This window comes from Gordionus sp. m RMFG-2023, chromosome 4, assembly GCF_954871325.1.
Source record: "Gordionus sp. m RMFG-2023 chromosome 4, tfGorSpeb1-WG-v2, whole genome shotgun sequence".
NCBI lineage: Eukaryota > Metazoa > Nematomorpha > Gordioida > Chordodea > Parachordodidae > Gordionus > Gordionus sp. m RMFG-2023.
Window position 1 is genome coordinate 8,715,925 of NC_088778.1, and position 26,825 is coordinate 8,742,749.

The 26,825-nt window shown below is 25.5% G+C and overlaps 2 protein-coding genes across 2 annotated transcripts; both read left to right on the plus strand.

Annotated features, from left to right (window-relative positions):
* Positions 1-691: 691 nt before the first annotated feature.
* On the plus strand, positions 692-14,257 carry LOC135928135 (trypsin 3A1-like). Its single transcript, XM_065464498.1, has 5 exons — positions 692-762; positions 5,190-5,409; positions 5,839-6,122; positions 13,293-13,438; positions 13,909-14,257. The coding sequence occupies exons 1-5, from the start codon at positions 720-722 to the stop codon at positions 14,068-14,070; spliced, it is 855 nt and encodes a 284-aa protein (XP_065320570.1). The 5' UTR covers positions 692-719; the 3' UTR covers positions 14,071-14,257.
* A 3,585-nt stretch (positions 14,258-17,842) lies between these two features.
* Positions 17,843-24,980, plus strand: LOC135927810 (trafficking protein particle complex subunit 12-like). The gene is made up of 7 exons (XM_065464003.1): positions 17,843-18,022; positions 18,065-18,209; positions 18,250-18,378; positions 20,617-20,795; positions 20,959-21,201; positions 21,747-21,932; positions 24,549-24,980. Exons 1-7 carry the CDS (start codon positions 17,918-17,920, stop codon positions 24,789-24,791), a joined length of 1,230 nt encoding a protein of 409 aa, XP_065320075.1. The 5' UTR covers positions 17,843-17,917; the 3' UTR covers positions 24,792-24,980.
* Positions 24,981-26,825: the final 1,845 nt, after the last annotated feature.

Sequence of the window (26,825 nt, forward strand, 5' to 3'; positions counted from 1 at the left end):
CTAATGAGAATATTCTCTACTTCTTTACAAAATTTAACCTGGGTAATTGAGACAAATTTTGATGGAATTAAGATATACAAGATAAAATATAATGATATAAAAGCTGACAAACGGATATGTTGGATATGCCAAGTGATTTTTGCAATAATAATACAAACATCATACAAGAAACAATTCCCTAAGATGATAGGGGGGGGGGGATATTTCTCTAATTAAAATAAAACTGAATGTAATAAACAAAGATGGATTAGAGATAGATAAATTAATATATAAATATATGAGTAAAAAAGAAGAGAAATAATACAATAAATAGGAAATCAGATAAAGTAGATATCATTAAATAAAAAGTAAACAAAGTGCAATTTAAAATTTTTAAAAAAAATTACTTTCTTTATATGTAAAAAATCTTATCTTCCATATTTTATATTTTATGTTTTGCGCTTTCTAAACCTTTGCAAATATTATAATTAATAATAAAATTTGTCTCAAATTTGTTTAACATCCGCCTTTACCCAATATAAAGATTTTATGAAGAAGATCTAAGAATTAATTGTAGAATTTTTAAAAGAAAATTAGGATAACAATGCATTTTTATTCTATATTTTTGAAGGCTAAATTATTAAAATTAAAAAACTATTTATATATTATTATGCATTATAATATTTCATTAAAATATGAATAATAATGAAAAAGTAATTCTTGTGCCAAAATTTATTAGAATGTATTATCAATTTCAAAATTCTGGATTGCTACTATGTTTAAGTAAGTTTAATTTATTTGTTAATATTATTTTCAATCATAAATCTAGATAATTATAAAAAAAATATTGCTAATCATTACAAAGAAATATCAGATCCGGAGAGAATAATATTTTTTTTTTTAAAGTTGAGAAAGGACGTTTAAATAAGCTTTCAGGCAATTTATGCTGAAAACAAATAATTCGTGATTTTCTATTTTATTGTTAGGAAATATTATATAAAACTCTTAAAGACAATTACAAATATATGACAAAATGAATAAAGATACCCTACATTTTTAATTGATAGATATTAAATTATTCCATCTATATTTAAAAAGTTTTAACTGCTGATTTTTAAATAGCATCATATTTATAAGTAAATCATGTTTAAAGTTTTTTTTCATATATAAGCATAATAATGGAAAATCGCTCCAATTGAGCCGATCTATTAAAAAGTTCGAAATTTTGTTGATGAATTTCCAAACCTTTGTGCCATCTATGAACAAAATATCCTGATTTCGTAATATTTATCTGGATAAAATATTGAGTTGGCTGTTTTTAAAAATCTGCCCAAAGAGCCGTTTAACAATATACAGGCAAATTATATTATAATATTAATGTTTATTTTATTTTTGAATGGCAGCAAGTTACATAAAAATGTAATTTTTCTTAATGTTTATTTAAGAAGTTTTAGTATATATCCAATAATCATTACATAAATTAAAATGAAAAGTAAAAAAAATCAAACAAACATATTTAAATAAAGGAGTTAACAATTTTACAATTAAAATAAAGAATTTTTATATCATAAATATTATATAAATCATGACATTTTTTAAGCAAAAATATATGATTTATTAATTCAAAACCTAGCAAATAATTAATTTCTTTGAAAAAAAAGAATATCAAAATGATTATTTAACATAACCACTTATTTTAATATATTTGAGTGGAAATGCTCGAATTAGAACAAATTAAAATATAATCTTAACCAACAACATAGGAAAATAACGACGCTATTTAATGATATCTCGTCTTCTGGTAAAAAAAAACTACCCATAATCTATGGTAAACATAATACTTTAGTTAAACTTTACCAAATATTTTCCGAGACAAAAATATGCTGCATTATACCAGATACGAATAATGAATTATTAGATTCGTACTAATATCAATATCACTTCGAATCAAATACGAAAGGATTTTTTGATTCGTTTTTTTTGTAGACTTATGTCAGAGTTAGGAACCAGCTTTAAAACTTTCTATAAATGATTTCTAAGCATACATCCATTAAATTCCTATTATTTGCAAAATTTATTAAAAATTTTGACCTAATTTCTAATATTTGCAAAAAAATATTATAATTTGCAATGTTTATATTCATACTCTGAGAAAATAATCCTGAACAAAGATCTCCAGACATAATTGTTCCAGTCAAAAATTTCCCAAATTATTTAAAATAAACAAAACAAAATTCTTCAAAATCTTAATAGCCATTTTTTTTAAATAAGTTTATGTATAAATTAAATTATCATATTACAAGAAGTGACAAAATAGTGCTACAGCAGACTCCAATGTATGGGCACTTTTAAACACATTTAATAAATGAATCGCCTAGTAGTATATATTCATCATTGGGTGTATGAAGCTATTCCCACCCGAGTTCAATTTCTTCAACTTATTTTTCATAAAACCATTTTCTTGGACGATTTAAGGCTAAAAAAGTGAGAAAGATATATGAGGTCAGGTCAATGTATGTATTTAAAAAATGGTTTATATCGTTGCTTTTATATACCCTTTTATTCAATTAGGACAAATTATGAGGATTTTTTTCCAGTTTTTTTATTTCTTGGGAATAAAAGGATTGTTTTTCTTATTTTCTCTTCAATTTTATAACCATTTATATTTATTTTATTTTTTTATAGTTAAATTATAAAATCTTGCCAACTTTTTCCAAATAATGTTAAAAAAAATAAAATTAAATTTTATCTTTTCAATATTATTAAGTAGTTTTAATTTTATTGACATTTGAAGAATAAATAAGGGTATAAAATTAAATATTATCTATTCAATATTATTAAGTAGTTTTAATTGATATTTGCGTTTTAGGGATCCATGCTCCCCGGTCTTCCCTTCTTAGAAGAATATATCAGAGTAAGAAGCGTTTTGAGACTTTCATATATTTTCTGAGTGATTCATTTTAATCTGAGCGTTTTAGTATTATATCTCAACAATTGGTATTTTTTGGGCGATTAAGTTTTTTATTTGAGCATTGAGAAATAATTCGAAGCATTAAGTATTTATTCTGAGCGTTTAAGAATTTATTTTTCTAAATATTTCAGTTTTAATTTTGTAGGCGAGGAGCCATTATCAAATTACATTTGTCTTATTTTATATTTTGGCTATTTTTTTATTAGAAAAATTTATATCTAATATATATAATCTCCTTAATCAAAACATGATCGTTTTCGTGTCTTTATGTATTTAAAATTTAAGGAGACTATATAGTGTAATGTTATTTTTTTGGTTCTATACGAGAGTCGAACCACAAACCTCCCGTTAAAGGCGTATGTTTTAAGCATGCGCCAACTTGAATATAATTAAATTTAAAATATTAATTATATATATATAAATTAATAACTGATATTTTTAAAATTTTGCCGTTTTGGGAAAAAATAACAAAATTATTATGGGTTGGCCAGGTTAAGAAAAAAAAATTCCAGGCCAATGTCTGGCCCATATTTAAAATTAAAAATTTTCAAGCATATCTATTTTAAATTTTACCCAATATGATTTCTATCACAAATTTAAATTTTAAATATAAAATTAAATTTAAGATATTATTATTAAATTACAATAGAAATAAATGGCAAAATTTTATGAAAGTTGCATGGGACTTGGTTTTTTGATCAGGCCTGGTTATGTCTGCAAAAAATTTTCAGGCTAATGTCTACACAATATTTAAAATTAAAAAATTTCCAAGCATCTCTATTTTAAATTTTATTCAATATATTTTCTATCACAAATTTAAATTTTATTCTAAATATAAAATTAAATTTAAGACATTATTATTAAATTACAATAGAAACAAATGGAAACATTTGGGGAAAGTTGCATGGGACGTGGTTTTTTGATAAGGCCTGTCTGTGTCTGCAAAACAAAATTTTGAGACCAATTTCAAGCCCATATTTAAAATTCAAAAATTTTGAAGCATCTCTATTTTTAATTTTACCCAATATGATTCTTATCACAAATTTAAATTTTGATATTTCTAATACCCTTAATTCTCACAGGTTACATTGCAACATTTCATCTCTTTTTCTCCTAAATTATAATATAAAGCATATTTAGTTCCATATACACAAACTAATACCCCTCAACCTTGTCATTCTTGACGGGTCATTTACTAGTAATGATATATTCATACATAATCTAATTATAATTTATCGAAATCGTAAAAATATTATTTATTAATAAATAATTTACCAAAATAAGTATTAAGGAACCTTAAGAAAAACATTGTACCTAAAAAAATTGCCCTAAATTATTTTAGTATTGAATTGAAACTAATTTTTAACTTTTCTTTATATAAATGAACACTTTTGTCATTCATAATATTGAAATGCAAATAAATTTTAAAAATAAGTGTGAATATATTATTATATACTTCCTAGGCATTATAAATTCAATGAGCTCTTACATGTTTTTAGGGTAAATAATAGACAATATTAAAAAAATTTTTACTTCATAAAATGTCTGGTAAAAAAAATTATAGATCCCTTTGTAAATATTGTTATTATAATTAATGATCTGCATCAGGCCTTGCCCAAAATTTTTACAAAAAAATAATTTCGCTCAACCCGATTCTGAACAAATTTTTTTTTATTTGTGAAGAAAGCCCGACCTAAAATGTAGATAAAAATTAATTGTCCTTGGCCCGGCCCTAATTGGTTTAAATAGAGTTAAATATAACCATATAAAAATATTGGTGCCTTATTTCTTGCAGGAATTTTAAAAGATATCAATTTATTTCCCAAAATTAAATGATATCATATTTAAAAATTTAGTCCTAAACCAGGCATGAATTTTTTTAAAAAATATTAAGCCCGAACCTAAATTATTTTTTTAAATAGTCTAGATCGGAGAGAGTAAGGGAGGACCGGGATTTGTAGTATAATTTTTATTATATTCCCCAAATTTAAAGCATAAACATTTTGCTTCTGAGGGTACGATATTTGGCTATTCAAAAAAATAATGCTTTACTTTAAAAAATTATGAAGGAAGTTACTTTTCCCCACAAAAAAGATTCTCTTATATTAATAATGTTAGTAACGGCCTCATATTTCAGCACTATTTAAAGAATAATTAATCCCATAAAAACTTTTTCTACAATTAAAATAATATTTCACTCTACGATTTATAGAATATTTTCTTTTCTATCTATTTACAGTTTACTTAAATGCCCATCTTTATGACACAGTATCAAATAAAGACTATGGTAAAGGTACTACGCAAAATGAGATAAAGTTAATGATTGTAGGAGGCATTCCCACTCAAATCACCGAATACCCTTTTATGGTTTCTTTGAGAGTGAATAGCAGGTATGTCTGCGCCGGCATCATCCTTGATTCTAACAAAATCTTAACCGTGGCCCATTGTTTTAGACCGAGGCATTTAAAATTTTATAATATATATTTGTAATTCACAAAAATATTTTATTTACATATTATCATATCTAAAATTTCTTATATCATGCAAAGTTGTTAAAGTATCTAGATACAAATATCTAATATATAGATATAAAAATGTTGTATCTATATCCAGATCCATTTGAAAAGTATCTTTTAACAATTCTGACACCATTTTTTCACATAAACTACTGATTTATGCTATAGTTTCTTTTTAGAAGCACTTTAAGAGAAAAATTTAGAATTTTAAGAATCTTTCTAAGCAAAGATTATTATTAGAAAATAACTAAAGTTCCACTTTAAAAATCTGTCATTCTGATATAGTCATAAGCAATGATCTACCATTTTTTAAAGATATGCATAAATTAATAAATATCAATCTATGTATATATAATATATATATTATTTAAGTATACCTCACTCCTTATATTCGATTCATTGTGGTAAATCTAAGAAATATGGGAACGAACCCAACGAAAAACTTCTGTCCATAAAATCGGTTATCATTCATGAAGGATTTGTTAGGGAAGATGGCCTGAGGGATGCATTTAAATATGATAATGATATTGCTATAGTTAAGCTAAATGAATCATTAAAGTTTACCGAAAATATTACTAATGCTGTACTTCCCAAATACAACGAAAATTTAACCCCTGGCACCTATTGCTGTGTGGCAGGATGGGGTGACACAAATGGTTATAAAAAAATATAATTTTATAAGGATATATTATAATTCCCTTCCCTTCTCTTTATTTATTTAGATGGCTCTAATAATTAAATCTTTAGTACACAGTCCAAATAATTGCCAATTTAGATAACTTAATAAAATAATTTTATAAATATATATTTTTAATCTCCTACAATTTATTTATCTTTTACAAAAATTGACATCTAAGTAGATTGATATAAGAAATTATTTTCATTTTTTAATTTTATATAATTATGTTAAACATCCTCAATGTCATAGTTGGCCAAAAAAATCTTCAAGTAAATATTTCAAAATATAAATATGTATGCTAAAATTTCATTTAATATTTTTGTCATACTTAGTATAAAAATGATAATAACAAATCTTTTTAAAATATTAATAATAAATATGAAATATAGATAGTAGAAGAATAATTTATACTTATTAGCACATTTGTTAAAGTATCCTGATACTGTAATCTAGATACACTTTATAAAATGTATCTATGCCAAGATACTATATAGAGGTATCTATATCTATCTTTAGATACTTTCGATATATTTTCATATATTATAATAGTAATATTTGAATTAAATTCATTCAATAATATGTCCGAGTTTATTTCATTACAAAAGCAAACCTGATAAATTTTATTTTAAGAAGTGATTGACGACAACTTAATAAATTTTATATTATAATTTATTTTATTTATATTAATTTAAAAAATATATATCACAATATTTAGATCAATATTTCCAGACAATCTCTTTAAAAAAATCAAATAATTTAATATTTGATTTTTTGGGCACCTTTCAGACGATATAAGTATTAATAAGTTTTGAAATTCATCAAATTGTGTATAATTTTTTTTAAATGAGACGTCGGGATTTTAATATATATAATGATTAAACCATTGTAATGTTCCTATTCATTAGGTATAAAAACCACTCCACAGTCAAGTATTCCGAAAGTAAGAGCATTGTATGGATAAAATTGTCTTTAGAGATAAACGAGGGTACTTAGAATGAATCATCCATAAGATCCAACAAATTGGTTTAATTTCTGATAAATATATTTTTCATTTAAAATTTTATTCGATGAAAAACAATCACGGAACAAATTCCAAGATTTTCACGATTATTATTATGAATAAAATTTATATATTTTAAATAAGAAAGCATTACAGGACTTTTAACATGTTAAGTGCCCTTATTTTCAAATAAAAATCACAAAATAATTCAAGTGTGAGTTTCGCATATGATATAATATTTAAAAAATTAATTAATAGGTTTATTCTGGGCATTGATTGTCAGCATGATTGTTTCTTAATTGCTTGTTAAACATCTTAGTAAGCAATGTTGTACACGTTAATTTAGACCAATTATTTCTTAAAAGCCTACACATATATAAGTATTATTTGAGTTTGACATTATCGCCCATATAGGCAATGGCTTGATTTAACGTCATCGTTCCTAAATATAAACATTTGCCCATACGTTGGTTTATTTATTAAGTCTGGATACGATTTTCCCGATTTTATTATTATTGTTCTTTCTAAAGGACAGTCAGATTTAGTGTTTGGAAAGGTCCGTTCCTGTCCGGTCTGGTCCTTTTTTTCTAAAATGAGACAGGGCCGATGGACCGTTAAGTCACCTGTTAGTCTGGTCTAGTCTAATAAATGTTTTTTGCTAAGTAAAAGTTTTATTCTGCATGAAATTTATTAAAAATAAAATGTGTTAATTTACCAATATTTTATATATATCATCAAAAAATTTTTATTATATTATTTATACAAAAAGATTAAACCAATACAAATTTATTGAATTTAATTTAAATAAATTTGATTAGCATATTTAATTAGTTTCTGTTTTTGAATGTGATAGATAATTGGTTATAAAATAAAACTGATTTATAATTAATATTCTAATTATCTTCTAAAAAATCAAAAATTATTCCATTTTTCTATCCAATGCCATTACATACAATATTTTGTTAATCTTGGGTTTTTATTGTTTCCATCCCTAATTATAACTATAGGTAGGTTTATTTGATGAAGTTTTTATTCATTCATTTAAAATTTTGAGCTATCAATTTGATATATATGGATAATTTACTTGTATTTGAAGAATTAGAAATATCTGAAGACATATTTTACATATTTTCCCAGAATTATCCTTTCAAAAAATTTATATAATTCTTTAACATATTTTCAAATTATTTGTTTTATTTTCTACTAATACCAGAGACCTGTAGAGGTACCATTTGTACGGCCCGGTCCAGATTAAAATTTTTTTTAGGCCCCACTCGGAATTTTTTAAAATTATATTCGACCTGGTATATTCAAAAAATTGAATATTTCATATTTTAACATATTTTTCGGCGAGTATTATCATTTAATAAGCAAGTATATTAGCTAATGTTGCTGGCTCATTTTAAGCTGATTTTTAAAAAAGCCACGAAATTTCGATACTATATGTCTAGACCTTTGCTCCTTCTATGAGCAAAATTTTAATTGCATAATATTTTTCTGGATAAAAACTGAGTTAGCTGTTTTTAAAAATCGGCTCAAAACGAGCCGTTTAACAACACTATTTTTTTTTAATCTAAACAAATATTTAGTATATTACAAATTGATACTATAAAAAATTTGTGTAAATAATATTTTGAGAATATACTATGTATTTATAAAAAAAATAAAAATGATATTTTAATTAATAAAAAATATAACATATATTAATTATATATTATATAATAATGTATTTATTCTTGTGCGTATTTATTCCATGGCAGGAAAACTATAATTTTATTATTTAATAGATACTATGAGTGTTAGCTAGTGTTAACTTTCACCAAACATTATACTAATCATAACTATATATAATCATTATAACCATAATTGACGAATACGATAATTCATGTTGTATGAATTTTTTAAAAAAATACGGCCCGGCGCTGCTTGGGTATTTTTAAAAAAAAATTTTTAGGCCCGGCCCGGCCCAGGTATATTTAAAAATTAAAAATAAAACCCCTCCCTGATACCCGGGATTAGGGCCGGGTCTGCAGGTCTCTGACTAATACTATATTCTAAATCAATAGTTATTCTTTGGCTGAGGGTGGTCAATAATATAATCATCTTCTATGATTTTAATTTCAATTTTTAATAAATTAAATTACTTGACGAATGAATGAAACGGAAGAATAAAAAAAGTAAACAATGAATTAGACATTATAAAGTGTTAGACATTAAATAATCATGTTTTATGTGTTCATGAACAAGTACATTAACTAAAATGTAATTCATAGTAAACTTTATCTTATTAATCGGTCTTCGGTGGAGCAGGACCGAACCACGTTTTGTCGGACCGGACCGTCCCGTCGGACCCAACAGTCAGATGAGACCAAATTAGACCTGACCACTGTAAACACTAGCCAGATTTATACTTTCTATGTTTTCAATTTTTTTTTCTGAATTCTTATTTGTGTCACCAGATATAAAATATATTGAAATTTATATACCACATGATTATGATAATTTTCACTCTTCCATGGTTCATCTTCACTGAAATTTCATTAACATGTTTATAATATCTATTTTATCTATTTGCTCTAAAAAAATTTAAGAAAATTTAAAAATAACTATTAATTCAATTGTATCTTTATATGGTTCACTTTAATGAGACCTTAATTCAACATGTTTACAATTTATATTTTTACCCATTTGCGTCAGATAAATTTAAAACAAAAAAACGAATATGATAATTGACATTTAGGGTACATCTTCATTGAAATTTTATTCTGAATTTAGGGCTGGAAGAATATAAAGTTGTATTGTTTGTTAGATTCATCAACTCGTTTCTTTATTTTATCATCATTTTATTATAATGTATAATCAAATTCTATTTTTAGAATCAATTAACGAACCAGATTAATTTATTTATGCATGTTTTATTCCATATCAAATCAACTGAAGATTCAACCCGATCCCCTTCGATTTTTTTTAAAATTTGTATGATGGTAATATATTCATTAACAAAAATATAAAATTTTAACACCTCAGCTTACTTCCTGAGATACGGCTATCTTTAGAAGCGAGAAAATTCCAAAATTTTTTATATTAAATTTTAAATATCTTAAAATCTAATTATGCTAAAGCCATAATTTAAATTTTATTAAATAGATTTGTTCAAAATCCTCTAGAAAAAACTCTGGTCCAAGAGTTTTTGCACATATATTGGTCTTGTATGGCTATAATCTTATTTTAGATATCTAAAATAATAGATTGGTGGACATTTAGGATCACAGATGGGATTAGTATTTATTTAAAAAAATCAAATAGGACTGTGGGCCTTAAATTTTGAAATGAAATAAATATATTTTAAAATTTTTGCAAGAAACAAATAGCCAATATTTTAAATTGTAGAAAGATCATGAACTCAATTTGTTGAGTGTATTGCAAAACTCTATTAGAAAAAAAATAATTTCTTATATCTAGATAAATTAGGGCTTATGATAAATAATTTTTATGCTTTTCGGAATAAATAAAATCTGGGATAGAGCTATATTCTCAAAACATTTCTCATGTTGAAGAGGTTTATAAAGTTTTTTTTGCTTTTATACTGGGTAGCAACAACATCATCACAAAAATATGAATTATTGAATTTTTCCCGACAAAAACTACAAGTTTTTAAATTAATTGATATGCTTAAATAATTTATATCATCCATGGAATATCTAAGTCATAATATATTAAGTGATATTAATCGAAAAGGGATACATCACATTACTGGAATTGGAATTACATTTTTTCTCTTTGTAGATCAAATAATTATTTTGCTGATATAATAAAAAATGCTTATTATAAAATTATGACACGTTGTTAAAATTAATAAATAAATTGGATAATTAATCTAAAATTTCACATAAAAATGGTGTAAAATTTATCAATAAAAATAACGATTGTTTCTATTAAAATTAATTTTTAAAATCATTTTATGTCAAATATAATTATTTAAAAATTTTAAGAAGATTAAATTTTGACAGTGGCCCCTACACTTTCTGAGCGAATGAAGCAGAATACCCCCCCTGAAAAGTACCCCCCCCCCTCGAAAAAATGATAATTATTTTATGACACCCATTAATTTTAAAATAATTTTTATTGCATCAATTTTTAATATATTATATAAATAAAATGCAAAAAATATATACTTTATAAATATTATTTTTAAATTAATAATTTAGATAAATTAGGGGAAGAGAAAGCCAAAGAATTTATAATTTCATCAATATTTAATTGTTTAAATAAATTTTTCCCCATTGATAATATGGTTAAATTATTGAGAAATGAATCTTTCATGGTATTACGAAGTCTTGTTTTAATTAATTTAATTTTACTCCTAACTCTTTCGGCAGTCCATGAGGTTGTAGGAATAGTTAATAAATATTTATATAAAGTTCTTAAATTAGGGAAAGTAGAAAAATTTTAAAGTAGACAATAAGGTAAAATAAATGAATAGTTTTTCCAATCTTAATCGTAAGTCCCTGAATTATCATCATCATCAGAAGAAGCTAAATAATGTATTGGTAAAAAAATTTTAATTAAATAAATTTACAATTCTCAGAATCTGATAAATCTTTAGATTCTTGAACCTCTAGGTCATGAGTAATAATTATATTCCCCATTTTGGCCATCTTATAAATATTTCTAAACTTCAGCATTTCTTCGAAAATTTGACTTGAATTTAAATTGTAAAATTAACAGTTTAATTGATTTTTCTGCCATTCCCTTTGGCGTAAAAAATGATGTTTGATGTAAAAATTTCATCGAATCAATCATTAAATCTTTCGTTAAACTGCATATGTTGTATTCATTAAAATTTTATAAAGCTAAATTAATATTTATTAAAAGTAGAGAGATAATAGGAATTTCTTGTTCTACTTTATCAAATCTCTGCTCTGTGTCTGCCTATAAAAAAATATAGCAGGATAAAAAAAATAAGAGTATTTAAATGACCTCAGGTTCACTAATTTCATGATTATCAGAATCATCAGATACTATATTTTCTTCTAACACATTCTTTATTAATAGGACACTTTTATAATTATATTAATTAAAAATATTTATTATACCAACAGCATTGAATTCCCAATTCTTACTTCTTTTTTCTTAAATTGCGATTTAATACCCTTTATAATAAGATAAGTATAAATAATAATTAAATATTTAATAAAAAAATTACTTTGCTATTTGTCCAATTTTAAGTAACATTCTTAAAAGCTACTATTTCAAAGTTTTTCTTTATATCGTTAAAATTAAGCCCACCATGTCTTTTTCTAAATATTATGCGATTCGCAATTTTTAATTAGGCATTTGTATTTTTTTTGGTTAATATTTTTAGGCATATTTTAAAATTGGAAAAATAATTTATGACAAGAAATCTCGGATAACAACCTAATTTACTAAACATCGACCAAAAAATATTAAGTTGGGGGGGGGGATTGTTTTATTATTATATTCAACCAGAAATCACTTGATCATGATGGATGTGACAAAACAGTAAAAGAATTAAATAATAAAGAAAATTTTTAAAAAAAAATTTTAAAAAAAGAAAGAAGTACCACTCAAATTTACTGCAGCAGTTGCTTCGGACCCCCCACCCCCCGTTGTAGGGACCACTGAATTTTGAGCGATTTGTTTTGACAAATTTGGAATTTATTAAACGAAACGAAAAAATTTTTAAATAATATTTCCAATATATATTTATATCTGAACGATCATTACGATTTTATTATCAGGCAATGAGAAATAAACTATATCGTAGATCCATTAGAAGCGTTTTTAATAACTCTGCTTATTAGAAAACAATGTAATTCTTATTTTTTTATTAAATGGCGATTTGAGAATCAACAAATTAATGTTTGTATTGAATAATAAATATTCAAATGTTTGTTATATATATTTACATTTGTTAAAAGCTTATTATATATTCCTAAAATTGAATAAACTTTCTAATTAACTTATTCTTCATTTTGTAAAATTTGATGCGGCAAAGTTTTTTTTGGCCAACTATTATGATATTAGAGGTTAGCATACACATGGAAAATACATTTTAAATACATTAAGAATATGTAACAGAAAATTCATATATTATGATTTCACGATAATAATAATTATATAAAGATGGTGGTGATCAAAACAACCTAAATGAGATTTGTATACCTACTTGGAATAGGATAAAATGCAATATGAAGCAATTTCACAATAGTAAAATTTCACCAAATATGATCTGCGCGGGAGAAGAAGCTGGAGGGGTAGATGCCTGTCAAGTAAATAAATTTTATTGAAAGAAAGAAAGAAATAGGGAAAGAATATCACTTTAAAAACATTAAATTTAAGCTTAGGCTAGAGTACATTTATGGAACCATTTAAATGTTAAAATTTATAAATTATTGATTATCAATTTATATTATACACAAATTATATCTAATTAATATTTGAAACAAGATATTAATTTTATATAGCTTGCATAATTTTTATAAAAAAAGATAAATTCTTATGATTCAACTATAAAATTGGTTAAAATAACCATAATAAAATAGTGGTATAATCAATGCAACATTGCTCTTTATATTTTTAAAAAAAATTACTGTTTCCTGGAATGGACGGGAGAAGTGATATACATGTGATATCAAAAATTTTTTGGAATATATTCGAATTTCTTAATTATTATTTTAAAACAAAAATTTTATTATTATTTCTACAAAATAATAATCCTATATTAACTATCATATCAAAGGGTGACTCTGGTGGAGCCTTGTTCTGCACAACTACATCTGGGAAAAAAGTTTCGGGTTTAGTGTCTTGGGGAAAAGGCTGTGCCGAATCCGACAAACCTGGAGTTTATGTTGATCTATCTAAATATATAAAATGGATTGAGAGAAATTCGAAGAAATTATAAACTGGATAAATATGAAATTATTTTTTAAAAGTTTGATGATAACGATACCTGTATATTATTCATTTCATATATTATTTATAAGACTTTTCACCAGCTTTTTATTAGATATATTTATGTACCTTCTATTTTGTTATCCTTGCAATTCAATTTAATACCTATTTACGAAAATGTGACAAAAACAAAAATATAGTTGTCAAAATATATCTAAAATAAATTGATGAAAAGTTTTCATTTTCCATAACATACGAACTAGCATATAAGTTTAAAAATTAAAATATAATATCAAATAATAAATGTAAATAAAGTGTATGTATTTTACTACAAATATTAATATCAAAACCCATTTTAATTAGATAGCGCTAACAATATATTGAAAATATAAGTGAATTAATCAATAAATAGTCTCTAACCTACCATTACAAAAATGAGAATAAATGATTCGATTTAAAAGCAGAATGTGTATTCTTTTTTTTAGTGGTTAGGGATTTCATATTATAAGAGAACTAATGAGTCCGATAATATAAATTTAATTTGATCAGTTAAATACTATTTAAGAAGGCAAAAATGCCTAAGCTAAAAATGATAGTTATAGCCTAACCTATACTCATTGTGAAATACTCTAAGTTCTTGAAAAAATAACATATTGCTAATATGAGAATTGGAGTTTCATAAAATCATCTGAGTAAAAAGGGAAGCAAGATTGGAGGTAGAAAATAGGCCCTTGCTTTTAGACAAACAAAATCTTTACTTTTAATGTAATATTTTTGATGAAAATTTTAAAAAATAGATTTTTCATAATACTAAATCAGTTAAAAGTAAATATATTCTCTATATAAAAATATATACGTGTATTAAAAAAAATTAATTTTTATATAAGAAATAACATTTGTACTTCTAGAATTATACAACTAAAATGATTTCTGCTTATTTTATCACTTTTTTATTCATGTTTAAATAGTAATATAATAAATTTTAAATATTATTTTTATTAATTCAAACTATATGAAAGATTGGAATATTTTTTTATTTACATAACAATGTTTTTTAAATTTCATGCAAATATTAATATTTTTAAAATATTTTGAGATATTTTTAAAAAATGTAAAAATAAGATCTTTTTTCGAGTTCAAATGAAACTTATATAGTTGTCCTGAAAAAAATTATTTGTGGCTGATTGTATAAATATAATAGAGTCAATAAAAAGATTTAAACTTAAAATCTTAAAAAATGGTAGCCTTGTTGACTGCTTCGCAATTATATCCTTATTAAAACCCTTGTGGATATAGTCAAATGCCTATTCCTACGGCTTTATTATTACTTAAAATCGAAATCAAATATATGGGTGAAATATGTCAAATAGCGAAATAAAGACATTGGCTTAGCTAAAAATTTTCCTTAGAGGAGGTCCATACATATATAAGCCTGGGGGCTTCGCCCCCAGACCCACCTTTAACGGGCCTTCGGCCGGCTTTTTTTTATAATATAAATGTCCTAGAATTATATATAATAAATATTTTTTTTAAATGCATATATGTTATCTTAATTTAGTAGATTATTCTCAATGACTTTTAAATAATACTATCCAGAATAATTTCAATAGTAATATAATATCCTTCCACAAATATCAAAACCAGAAAAATATAAATATTCATGGTATTTATTTGATATAAAGTCACTTTTGAGTCTTTTAAACGTATAATCTAAAAAAAATTTCTCTGGGGTGGGGGGGGGGGGAAGGGCGTATCTACCCCACAGGATAAAGACAATAATTATAGGTAATCGGTAATATGTAAATATTTATATGAATAAATATTAAAGGGGGATCTTTAAGTAGAAATAACTGAAAATCTGGCCAATTGTTTTAATCTGATCAGGGTTAGATTAGACAGGAAACCAATGAGAAAGATCAATTATTATCAGGTTATGTAATTAAGCTATATAACTAGTTTATCCTTAAAAATATAATAGTTACTATTTTAAACAGTTACTCCACTAGGGGGCTTGAACCCCCTGAATAACTTGATTTGAATTTTTTTTTATATATCAAATGTAATTTTGAGGATAATGCAGCATCTACATGACAGGATTTTCACTGGAAACCGTTTCTCTTTATTATTATTTTCACCTTTATAATTATATTGATACTCTTTTAAGAGAATTTATAAGGATAACTTAAATTAATCTATCTCTACTACCAACTATCGTTATTTTGTGATTATAAAGAATTTATTTTGTAGATAATAAATTCAATTAAAACCTCCATTAGTTACAATGAATTAATTATTATGGCATTATGAGCTTGCTGATATATCTAAACCTTTTAAATTACATTTAAAAGGATAGGAGAAAGTTTTATTTGGAAAACAATGTGTATGATTGTTTGCAATATATAGATTTGGTCGATAATTGTATTATAATAATTCTATAATAAAATTATTAATTTTTTCAGCAATAAATTTTGTTCTATTCCATCTCAAAATTTAATAGATAACCCCTCCAAAAATTTATCCTACCCCCATTTAAGCAGCTTACCCTCTACCCCCTCAAAAAAATAGGATGCAAACTGTTCCTACCCCTCCCTCTCATGACGCTTGGATAATGTTAGCCTAAGTAAAAGAAAAGTTTTGAGCCACCTGAGATTGTAAAGTTTAGTGACGTCCCAGCTATTAGATTATTTAATAAAGTTTAGTGACGTCCCAGCTATTAGATTATTTAATAAAGTTTTTGACACCTATATATCCTTTTTTTTCTCCATATTTGATGACAACAATTTTTCTAAAATTTATATAATAAATTAAATATCGTTAAAATAATTAACCGTAGAATCTGATTAACCAGGTTAAAACTTAGAGCTTTTCGTTTAAAGTTAGCTTCTTCACCGACTAATAAATTGATCAAGGATAATTATCTTCTTCCATTCTAAAAAAGATTATACAATAATTTTTGTTTATTTACTTTACTTTCTTTTGATTATATTTTGCCAAACATTTTAGGCTGGGCATATTGAAGCCTAAAAATACAATTCAATTGACTTTAAATGTAAATACCTTTAATACAAATTTTGGAAAACGCAGAATGTCCAAAATTAATTTCTGAGTCGTAGTCAATTTACCACACCAGTCATTCTACAGCTCTACACAAAAGGATTGCCAAATTCATTTAAATATTGCTTATTTTCATGAAATACAATGAACTAAATATTTGGATTTGGGCTTGGGAAATATTTTTGAAATTTATTATGAGTTTGCATTGGGCTTGGGATTTTTTTTAAATATTGTATATAGGCTGGACCGGGTTTGGGTCTAAGAATTTTTATGCAGATCTGGCCCGGACCTGATCAAATAATTGTGGTGGATCTGAAAATACAATTATATATTATATTATAATAATAAAAAAATGCTAAATACAACTAATGTTTTATATGCATGAATGTATAAAAATTACATGAATTGTTAAAATTCAACGAAGATAAGATCCAAGATTTTTTGGAGGAAAAATTAGTTGATTCTAAGGCGAATATCGATAAAAACAGGGGAAAACGGCAGTGAGGTTTGAATGCGAAATTAACTTGTGGATATGGATTAGATATCCAATAGATTTTTATATAATGTTCACAGGAGAAAATCTTGGTTGATAAATATATAATATTAAAATATTAAGCAGCTGTTCTCATAGCTTATTTTATATTTATGGTGGTTATTTGTAATAACGCTTTTAATTATTTAAACTGCATAAAAAAATGCCAGTCATTTTAAGCTGTTCGGATATTTTTACTCGTAGATTTTTCATATGGTTGCAATAGTTTCGTACCGAATTTCAACCACCAATCTTATGATGAGTTAGAGCTATGTCCTATAGAGAGAATCATGATAATCCGTACATTGACATTTGGCTTTCATCTAATATAATTAATAAATCATTTCCAGCTCTACAATTAGATTTAAAATCATCGGTTATATAGATATTACATAATGTTTATAAATATTTAAAATAGGGCGATATTCTCTTAAATTTAGTTCGTTATGAATTAGGGGAGACTGAAGCAAAGAATCGAGCTAATTTTATTAATGAAATTAATCAGCAAGATTTTGAATCACTTATCATTAATGGTCATTTTAACTTGGCTTTAAATAAAATTAGTTTATAATTTTAAATGTGTTTATTATTATTGTTTATAAGATGAAAAAATATCAACTTACCCCAACAAGCTTGCCTGCCTACCATTATGGATTTTGAGAATTATACTTTGTTTACGCCTGAAATCAATAAATGTTGTTGAAGAAGAAATAGAAAATTTTTCAAATTTTGGTATATTTATATTATTTTAAATTAATACCCTTGTTTAATTAAAAAAAAATTTTTTTAATTTATACAATATATGGTATTATTTACTTACTTTATTATCTAAATTTTATGCAAATATAATATATATTTATAAATCATAGGATATATTTTTTTTAATACCTAATGAAATTTAGCAAATTAAATTTTTTAGTTAATTTTATATAGCCCATTACCAATAATTTATGTTATTTCATTTCATTTAAATATTATTTCCAAAAAAATTAAAAACTATAATAAATCTTGACCCAGCCCAACCTATTTAAACTTAAAGATATTTTTATACTTTTAATATATAAATTTTCCTCATCAATATTACAACTAAAACTAAAAATATTTTGATTAACCAAGAGTAAACTCCACTTAAAAAGGCAATAACAAAATATAAAATCAAAGTGTAAGTTTCCCTGATTGCCAATTTTAACAAATTTAATTTGAGTTTAAAGTTTAACAAAAAAGTCTATATATAGTGGCACCTGCACAGACTATTACAATGTGGTTTGACTAAAACAGACATTCTCTTGAACTTGTGATTCCTGAATATTGGCTGCATCATCTATGAAATATTGTCCCAGCCTATGGTTAAAAAATATTCCTCATAAATTAAGAAGATTTAAGAAATCTCTCATTTTGAGAATTTTTTAAAGAATTAAATATAAGTAAAGATGGAATTTTTTAAAATTTATTGCTACAATACTAATATTATATTTTCACAATCATTTAAATAACATTATAAAATACAATAAATTTAATAATACAAATAATAGACAATCATTCATGAACATTCTTTCTTTAATATATAAATTTTAAGCAAAATTTACATTCTTCATAAATTCCAATTTTTTTTTCTCTGCCCATATAAAGTTGATTGTGGCATATTTTAATTTAAAGAGTAAAAAAAAAATTAAGAAATTTAATATTAAATAACTGATATATTATTTTTTAAAAAAATTAATAAAATTTTGGTTATAAAAATTACTAATTTTTAAAAATAATTTGAACATTCTCACCCAATTCTTCCTTACTTAAATATCTTATGATATTTTGCATTAATACAGGCCTGGCCCTAAGCCCAGGTACCCGGACTGGACCGTATTTTAATTTTTTAAATCTACCATGGTTGGGCCTGAAATATTTAAAAAATTATATCCAGACCGGGCTGTATATTTTAAAACCAAATATTTGAAATTGCCATTATTAGCTGTAAAAATCAAAAATAAATAAAATATCTTTTAAAAAATTTGGGCTGGGCCTGACTGGCCAGGCTGGAAAAAATTTTTGAAAAACAAATCCGGGCCAGGCCAGAAAAATTTTTAAAAAAAAATCCAGGCCAGGACATACAAATAGTACCTCTGCATTTGTAATATTTAAATAATAACTAGATATCAAATAATTTTCTATTGTTTCCTCAATGTTAATGGCATTGTTTATTCCTTTTTTTATATATTTTTTCTAATATTTTCTGTTGTTAAAATTTGTTTGTGGAAAAGGTATGTTTTTGTAAATTTTATATTTTTTCTATCCTACCATTTAAGTATTACCCTACCTTGCTTCTATAAATATTCTCAATTTTAATGATTTCAAACTTTTATCAGCATGCACCTCTAGAGGGAGCCAAATTTATTGATGAGAGTTCAAAAAAACGTTTATTTCATTATCTAGTTACCATTTTTGTGGATAAAAAATAGCCTCAATGTGCTATCTCATTTTGTTGAAATATGTATTGATCTTGGTAAACAACTCCAAGCTTGATGGATAATTGTTTATTTTATTTAAATGAATATTCAAATTCTTAATCTTATGGCAAATGGTTTTTGACATTTATCTTAAGAAGCAAATATCACTCACTGTGATGTCTATGATTTTCATTCTTTATTTTTCAAAAACACAATTTTTTTTTAGATTCTCCCTTAATTTAACTAAAAAATTGTGTTAAAATGATTGTATTCTTGTGGTGGTTGATTTTTGAATTTTTAGTTCTTTGGCTATTTTTTATTTGCAATATCCTGGATCACTTTAAAATAAAATAAATAAAGTACATTTAGCAAATATTTTAACTCTAATTACTAACAAAAAGATCTGCGGCCATGAAAATTAGCTCTATAATTTTTATCAACACAAATGAGTCTCTGTAGGTATATTCCAATAATTTTTCCTTATTAAATATTCTTGAATGTTTTTTTGACGTTTATTAAAATTGTGAAGAATATCCAGAATTTTATTCCGATACTCCCACGCAATTACCAGATATCCAACACAATAATCTAGTTGGTACCATAGTTCCATTTTCTTTCCGCATCCTATACGCTTTGTTTCCCGCATATAAACAAGACTACGAGAAAGCCATAAAGCGTTTGACGGGCCTATTACAAGAGATATTACAAGTTTATTACATTATATTTTAAAAATTAACAATTTATATAAAAAAAAATTGATTAAAATTGCATCGTGAATAGAATAGAAGAGTGATATATGATATCGGAATCTTCTAGAGCTTTATAAGTATTTTTTATTTTAATTTGACTATTAATCATATCCATTCTCAAGATTCTGAGCAAATTGAAAACAATCTGCGACGATAAAAACGATATCTACTACCTGAATGGAATTGAATTATGGGAGGAGAGGCAGAGAAGGGTTCAGTATTGCCTGGTAGCCTGCTTCGTTTCTAATAACGACTACTCGACGGCTTTCGAAGTATTGACGGATTTGATCGAAAAATCTGGATTCGCAAGAAACTTTGAGGCCAAAATGCAATTCTCTTTATATCTCATCCGAATATTGATTCAAGTTTTTAATTGTATTAAGATATTTTGTATATAAATAATTAAAAATTCTTTTAGAATGTTACAATAAATTACTCTAATTTATATAAATAAGTCTTGTTTTAAAAGTATTATTTTCTTTGACATAAATTGATATGGGAGTTGGTCTTGATATATTTTTAATGAAAGGGAAAAAATTGATAGTCGAGCTGGTATTTCATTGTTATCCCTGTTATTGTAGATTTGGAAAAATAGCAGTGTCTTTGCCAAAATTTCAGTTTCGATGACTTCTTTCTTACTATTGGAATATATTTATTGAAATTCTTTCAAAGTTTGTTTCTTTACAATTAAAATTAACAAGACAAATTTTATTTTACACAATATTTTTTTTGATTAAAAATAAAATATACATATCTAAAAATTATATATCATATCTATAAAATGTATGATCAAAAAAATCTCAGATAAAAAATATTTAAGATTTAATAATTAATTTCCATATACACCCCCTTAAAAGATTTGCACCTGGGAAGACTGAACAAATATATTTACTTTTACACATATATATAGTTAGGAAACTTAGCCTTAGCTCAGAAGTATTTGGAAACGTTGCAAGAATTATCCACGACTTTCCCCCAAAATGCGGGTTATATAGTCTTGCACCAGGGGTTATTGTATATGGCTCACAATGATTTTGATCGTGCTAACACATCTTTTTCCGAAGCTATATCTCTCTGTCCTCATCTGAAGCCTATTGTAAAAAACTTAACATGATTTATATCTGGATCTAGGGTAATTTATATGACTAATCCAAGATCGTTAAAGTCAAATATATGTCTAATAATATTTATTTATTTTTAAATTATGTTTTGTTATTAAAATATTGACAATTGGTATCTCATCTTTTTTTTCTATAAATTTACTTTGTGAATATTTTAACCAAACCATTCATAGACTTGATAAATAATATTTATAATTATATAATGTTTCAACTAGAGTCAGCCAAATTCGGGTCAGTTGAACCTGGAAGAATTAATTATTTTGTTTTTAAGAATAATGTCTATTTTTTTAAAATTTTACCCACATGCTTATTGTTTTTTTAAATTGATAGTTGTAAAAAATTTATATTAAAAATAACTAATAAACCAATACTAATAGGCTGCCTACAGCAATGCGCTTATAATTTTTTTTTTCTCTTTTGTTGAAATATCGTACATTTTCAAGTGAAATATAAAAAGCTGAACTTACTTTCTATTTCTAAAATAAAATTTATATCGAATCTATATAATAATAATCGGATTAGATCGGTCTGACAACTTTTTTTTAAAAAAATTTTTTTTGTAAAAATGTTATTTTTATTTATTAAATTATAAAATATATATTAAAAATTAGCATAATATATAAAACTTTATTAAAATAGTGGGAAAAAACATGTAAACAATTTAAAACATTCAAAAAATATTTGTCTATGCCCTACTATTTGTGATTTAAAATAACTTAAAAATAGGAGTGTACCGATACAACTTTTTGGAGGCCGATCCGATAGTATTTTAAATTTTTTAAATATACCCAGACCGGGCCTGAAAAATTTTTTTTAAAAATACCCAAGCAGCGCCGGGCCGTATTTTTTTAAAAAATTCATACAACATGAATTATCGTATTCGTCAATTATGGTTATAATGATTATATATAGTTATGATTAGTATAATGTTTGGTGAAAGTTAACACTAGCTTACACTCATAGTATCTATTACATAATAAAATTATAGTTTTCCAGCCTTGGAATAAATACGCAAAGGATTAAATACATTATTATATAATATATATGTTATATTTTTAATTAAAAATATCATTTTTATTTTTTTATAAATACATAGTATTTGTAATATACTAAATATCTGTTTAGAATAAAAAAATAAAATAAATATACTTGCTTATTAAATGATAATACTCGCCGAAAAATAGATAAAATACGAAATAATGAATTTTTTGAATATACCAGGTCGAATATAATTTTTTAAAATTCCGAGCCAGGCCTAAAAAAAAAATTTTTTTAATCTAGGCCGGGCCGGGCCCTAAAAATTTTTTTTTTAAATATTCGGGCCGGGCCTTAAATTTTTAAACCCGGGCCAGGCCGTAAAAAATTTAGGCCAGGCTGGGCCAAAATTTTTTTTATCTGGGCCAGGCCTGGCCGTACAAATGGTACCTCTGCAGGTCTCTGATTTAAATACAATAATATGTCATTCAAATTTATTATAATGATCAGTTATAGTTTATATTCAATTCAATTGCAATTCTAAAAGTATAAAAAATATTTTTATTGATAAGTAATAAACAAATATATAATAAAATTTGAAATAAATATTTCAAATTAATATATGGAAGATTTCTTTTTACCAATTTATCAGAGGTCAGTCTGCTGTGATGGGGGCTATATCACTAGCTTCACTAAAAACAGATTCTGAAGAGATTATTGCACAATTTTATAAACAGAATGCAAAAAAATTAACAATATGGCATAATGATTATTAACTAATTGTTACTATTAAAAAAATTAAACATAAAATTGGATTTCGATTTTATTTATAAAAATAAATGGTTTTTAGATATAACTTTTTTTTTAAATTTTATAATATTTTATTTTTGTTAAAAACGCCATTTTGCATCGGATCGGATCGTAAAATTTTATATTATTTACCGATAACCGATATTTTAAAATATATGAAATATCGGCCCGATCCGATATAAATCGTTACATCCTTACTTAAAAATTATGAATTACCTTATGAAGCGGTGTTAAACGGTTCGATTTAAGCGGAATAAAACGGCTAACTCAATATTTTAACCAGAAAAATATTATGCAAAGCTAAAGATTTTTTTTCATAGATTTTATAAAGGTTTGAATGAAATTTCGAGGCTTACTCAATATTTTAGTAGCCGTTTTTAAAAATAGACTCAAATCGAGTCGTTTAACAATAACCTATATATTACATCATATCAGAGACTTCAGAAGTACCATTTACACGGCCCGGCCCAGATTTTTTAAATATATTTTTTGGCCCGGCCTTGCTCGAGTTTTACATTTTTAGGCCCTAACTGGATTTTTTTTTAAAATTATTTTTTATATTTATCATTTTTATAGTTAATAATGACCATTTAAAATATACGGCCCCCGACTCGGGTATTTTAAATAAAGTTTAGGTCTGACCCAGGTATATTTAAAATACGGCCCAGCGCGGGCACTCAAGCCGAGGCAGGTCAGCATTATTTGTTTAAAAAAATGGAAGATTTAATGAATACAAAGATTGTAAGTGAAAATTATTACAGTTTTAAAGGTAGAATAAATTATTATATCTACAAATTATTTTTTAGGCAAAGAACAATATTTCCTTGTCCATGCTATACATCGGAAAGTTAAAGGAGGCCATATCATTGTTAGAAACAGAGCTTGAAGCGGATCCCCATGTTATGATGCACGAATGTATCATTTTCAACCTTTGCTCAATGTACGAATTGCAGTCCAGTAACAATATATATTACAAAAGACTCTTACTTCAAAAAGTTAGCAGGATCAAGGGAGATGGCTTTAGCCCTGAATGCTTTAAATTATCCTAAACTACTTATAAATTTATTATAATTTATATGTTTTATTATTGTAATTTAATATTATAGAATAGCTTATAATATAAAATACAGTATATTAATTCATTTCAGTTTAAATATGTAAATTTTCGCGGATAATTAAATAGTTTTTTTTTCCGGTCATGGGTTACTTTATTTGAATATTTACTGATATGATATGATGTCAAAATGTATTAGCAAATAATTAATTTTTTAAAAAGGTAAAATATAAAGGAAAATTGTAGAAATAGAATTTACGGGAAAGGATAGGGGATAAAAAAAAGGAAGCTTGGAAAATGGAAGGTTATTCAATGGAAGAAATGAAGCTTAGATAGTTAGAACGAATGATGGCGGTAGCAAGTCTTTGGCGTAAGAAAAGGGATTCCTTAGGCTGGTCGGTTTTTTCGCGGATCCGTTTGCCTAAATCTTTGAAAAAACTTTGAGCTTTGCTACCGAAGGTGGTGAGAATGGTGCAGGCGATGGGTATGAATAAGAAAGAAAGGTCTAAGGAACTGTACTTTATGGTTTTGCGGGATTCAGCGAGGGCGAGGGCATCGACGTTATGGTTAGAAGGTGCATTTAGGTTAATGCAGGTGAAGTCCCAAACCAGGAGCTGACCCCTTGACCAGGGGATCAAGGACATTCCGTCAGGACGTTTTCCGTCGGTTCTGAAAATTCCGGTTGGTTCTAGTCTAGAGGGCGCGTAAAATGATGTCATTGCATTTGGTGTGCCGTGAAAAGCGGCCACGACAAAAGCGACAATGGAGGCAGTGCCTACCCTTGCTGTCAACTCTGGTTTCGCAATGTTTGCATTGGTACGGAAGAACAATTTCGCAATTGAGCCGTAGTCCAATAGCAAATCTTAGCTCGTCAGCAGTGAGCAACAAATCGAGGTTGTTGGAGGGTATGGTTTCCAGAAACTCGTGACCAGATCCTTGGTTCAATTGGTGAAAAACTGTGAGATCGTCGTCGTGAAGGCTCGATTTTAGGTAAGCGACGGAGCCTTCGTTGAGTGGAATATCCCAGTCTCTCTTTCTTTAAAAAAACTTATTTTATTAAAAAATATGATCTTGATATTGAAAAAAATAATTTTTTCTTTAAGGATTATAGTAGTAATCAATTTTAGGTTTTAAAGGCAGCAAATAACAACATTTGTGAAAAAATATAATATACTCTAAATTTTATCTTATTGTCCTTATGTCTATTAGATTCCCATTTTCAACTATTTAAGCAATCTTAAAAATCAGGTAGATTTTAGCCCTCCCCTCCCCCTCATCACCTCTTTTTGAAAAATTTATATTTACATTCCGCATTTTTTTTTATCAGCCATAATAAACGAAATTTAGTTATTTGGTAAATTGAGATGCAATTTAATAAAATAAAATAGAAGTTAAACATATATAGTGTTTTTTTATTAAGATTTAATGAGGTCATACCATGCAGACCTATGATATCTAAAATTATAAAAACAAAAAACTACTTAGAATATTACGGTCAGAATACTGTAATTGATCACTCGAGTAAATAATTCTTTGTAATTAATTATATTTTTAAATTCATAAAATTAATGATTTCTTTAATAAGAAATCGCAACAGTTTGTTTTTTTTCATTCTTTAGATATTGACTAATAATGATACATCATAAATTAAATATAAAATAATACTTTATTGAGGGATTGCAAAAACTTTATTAAATAATTATGTGTTATGTGAGGTAGAAATTTTAAGAATAAACATTATTTAATTGTTTTTATAACGTCTGAAATATTGATATTCATGTTGATATATCAAGAAACTATTATTTTTAATAAATTGGAGTCTGTTCTGCTCATTTCGCCTGAAAAATATTAAAAATTCACTCGCCCACCCGTCCAATGTTGAAAATAATTTTTAAAAAATCGACCATGCTAATTCTAAGTGTGGGCGGGCGGAAAACGCCCAATGCAGATCTCTAACTTACATTAATGGTAGAAATAAATAAATTATTTAAATGCTAATTAAATTTTGTCACCTAAATGAAAAATATTT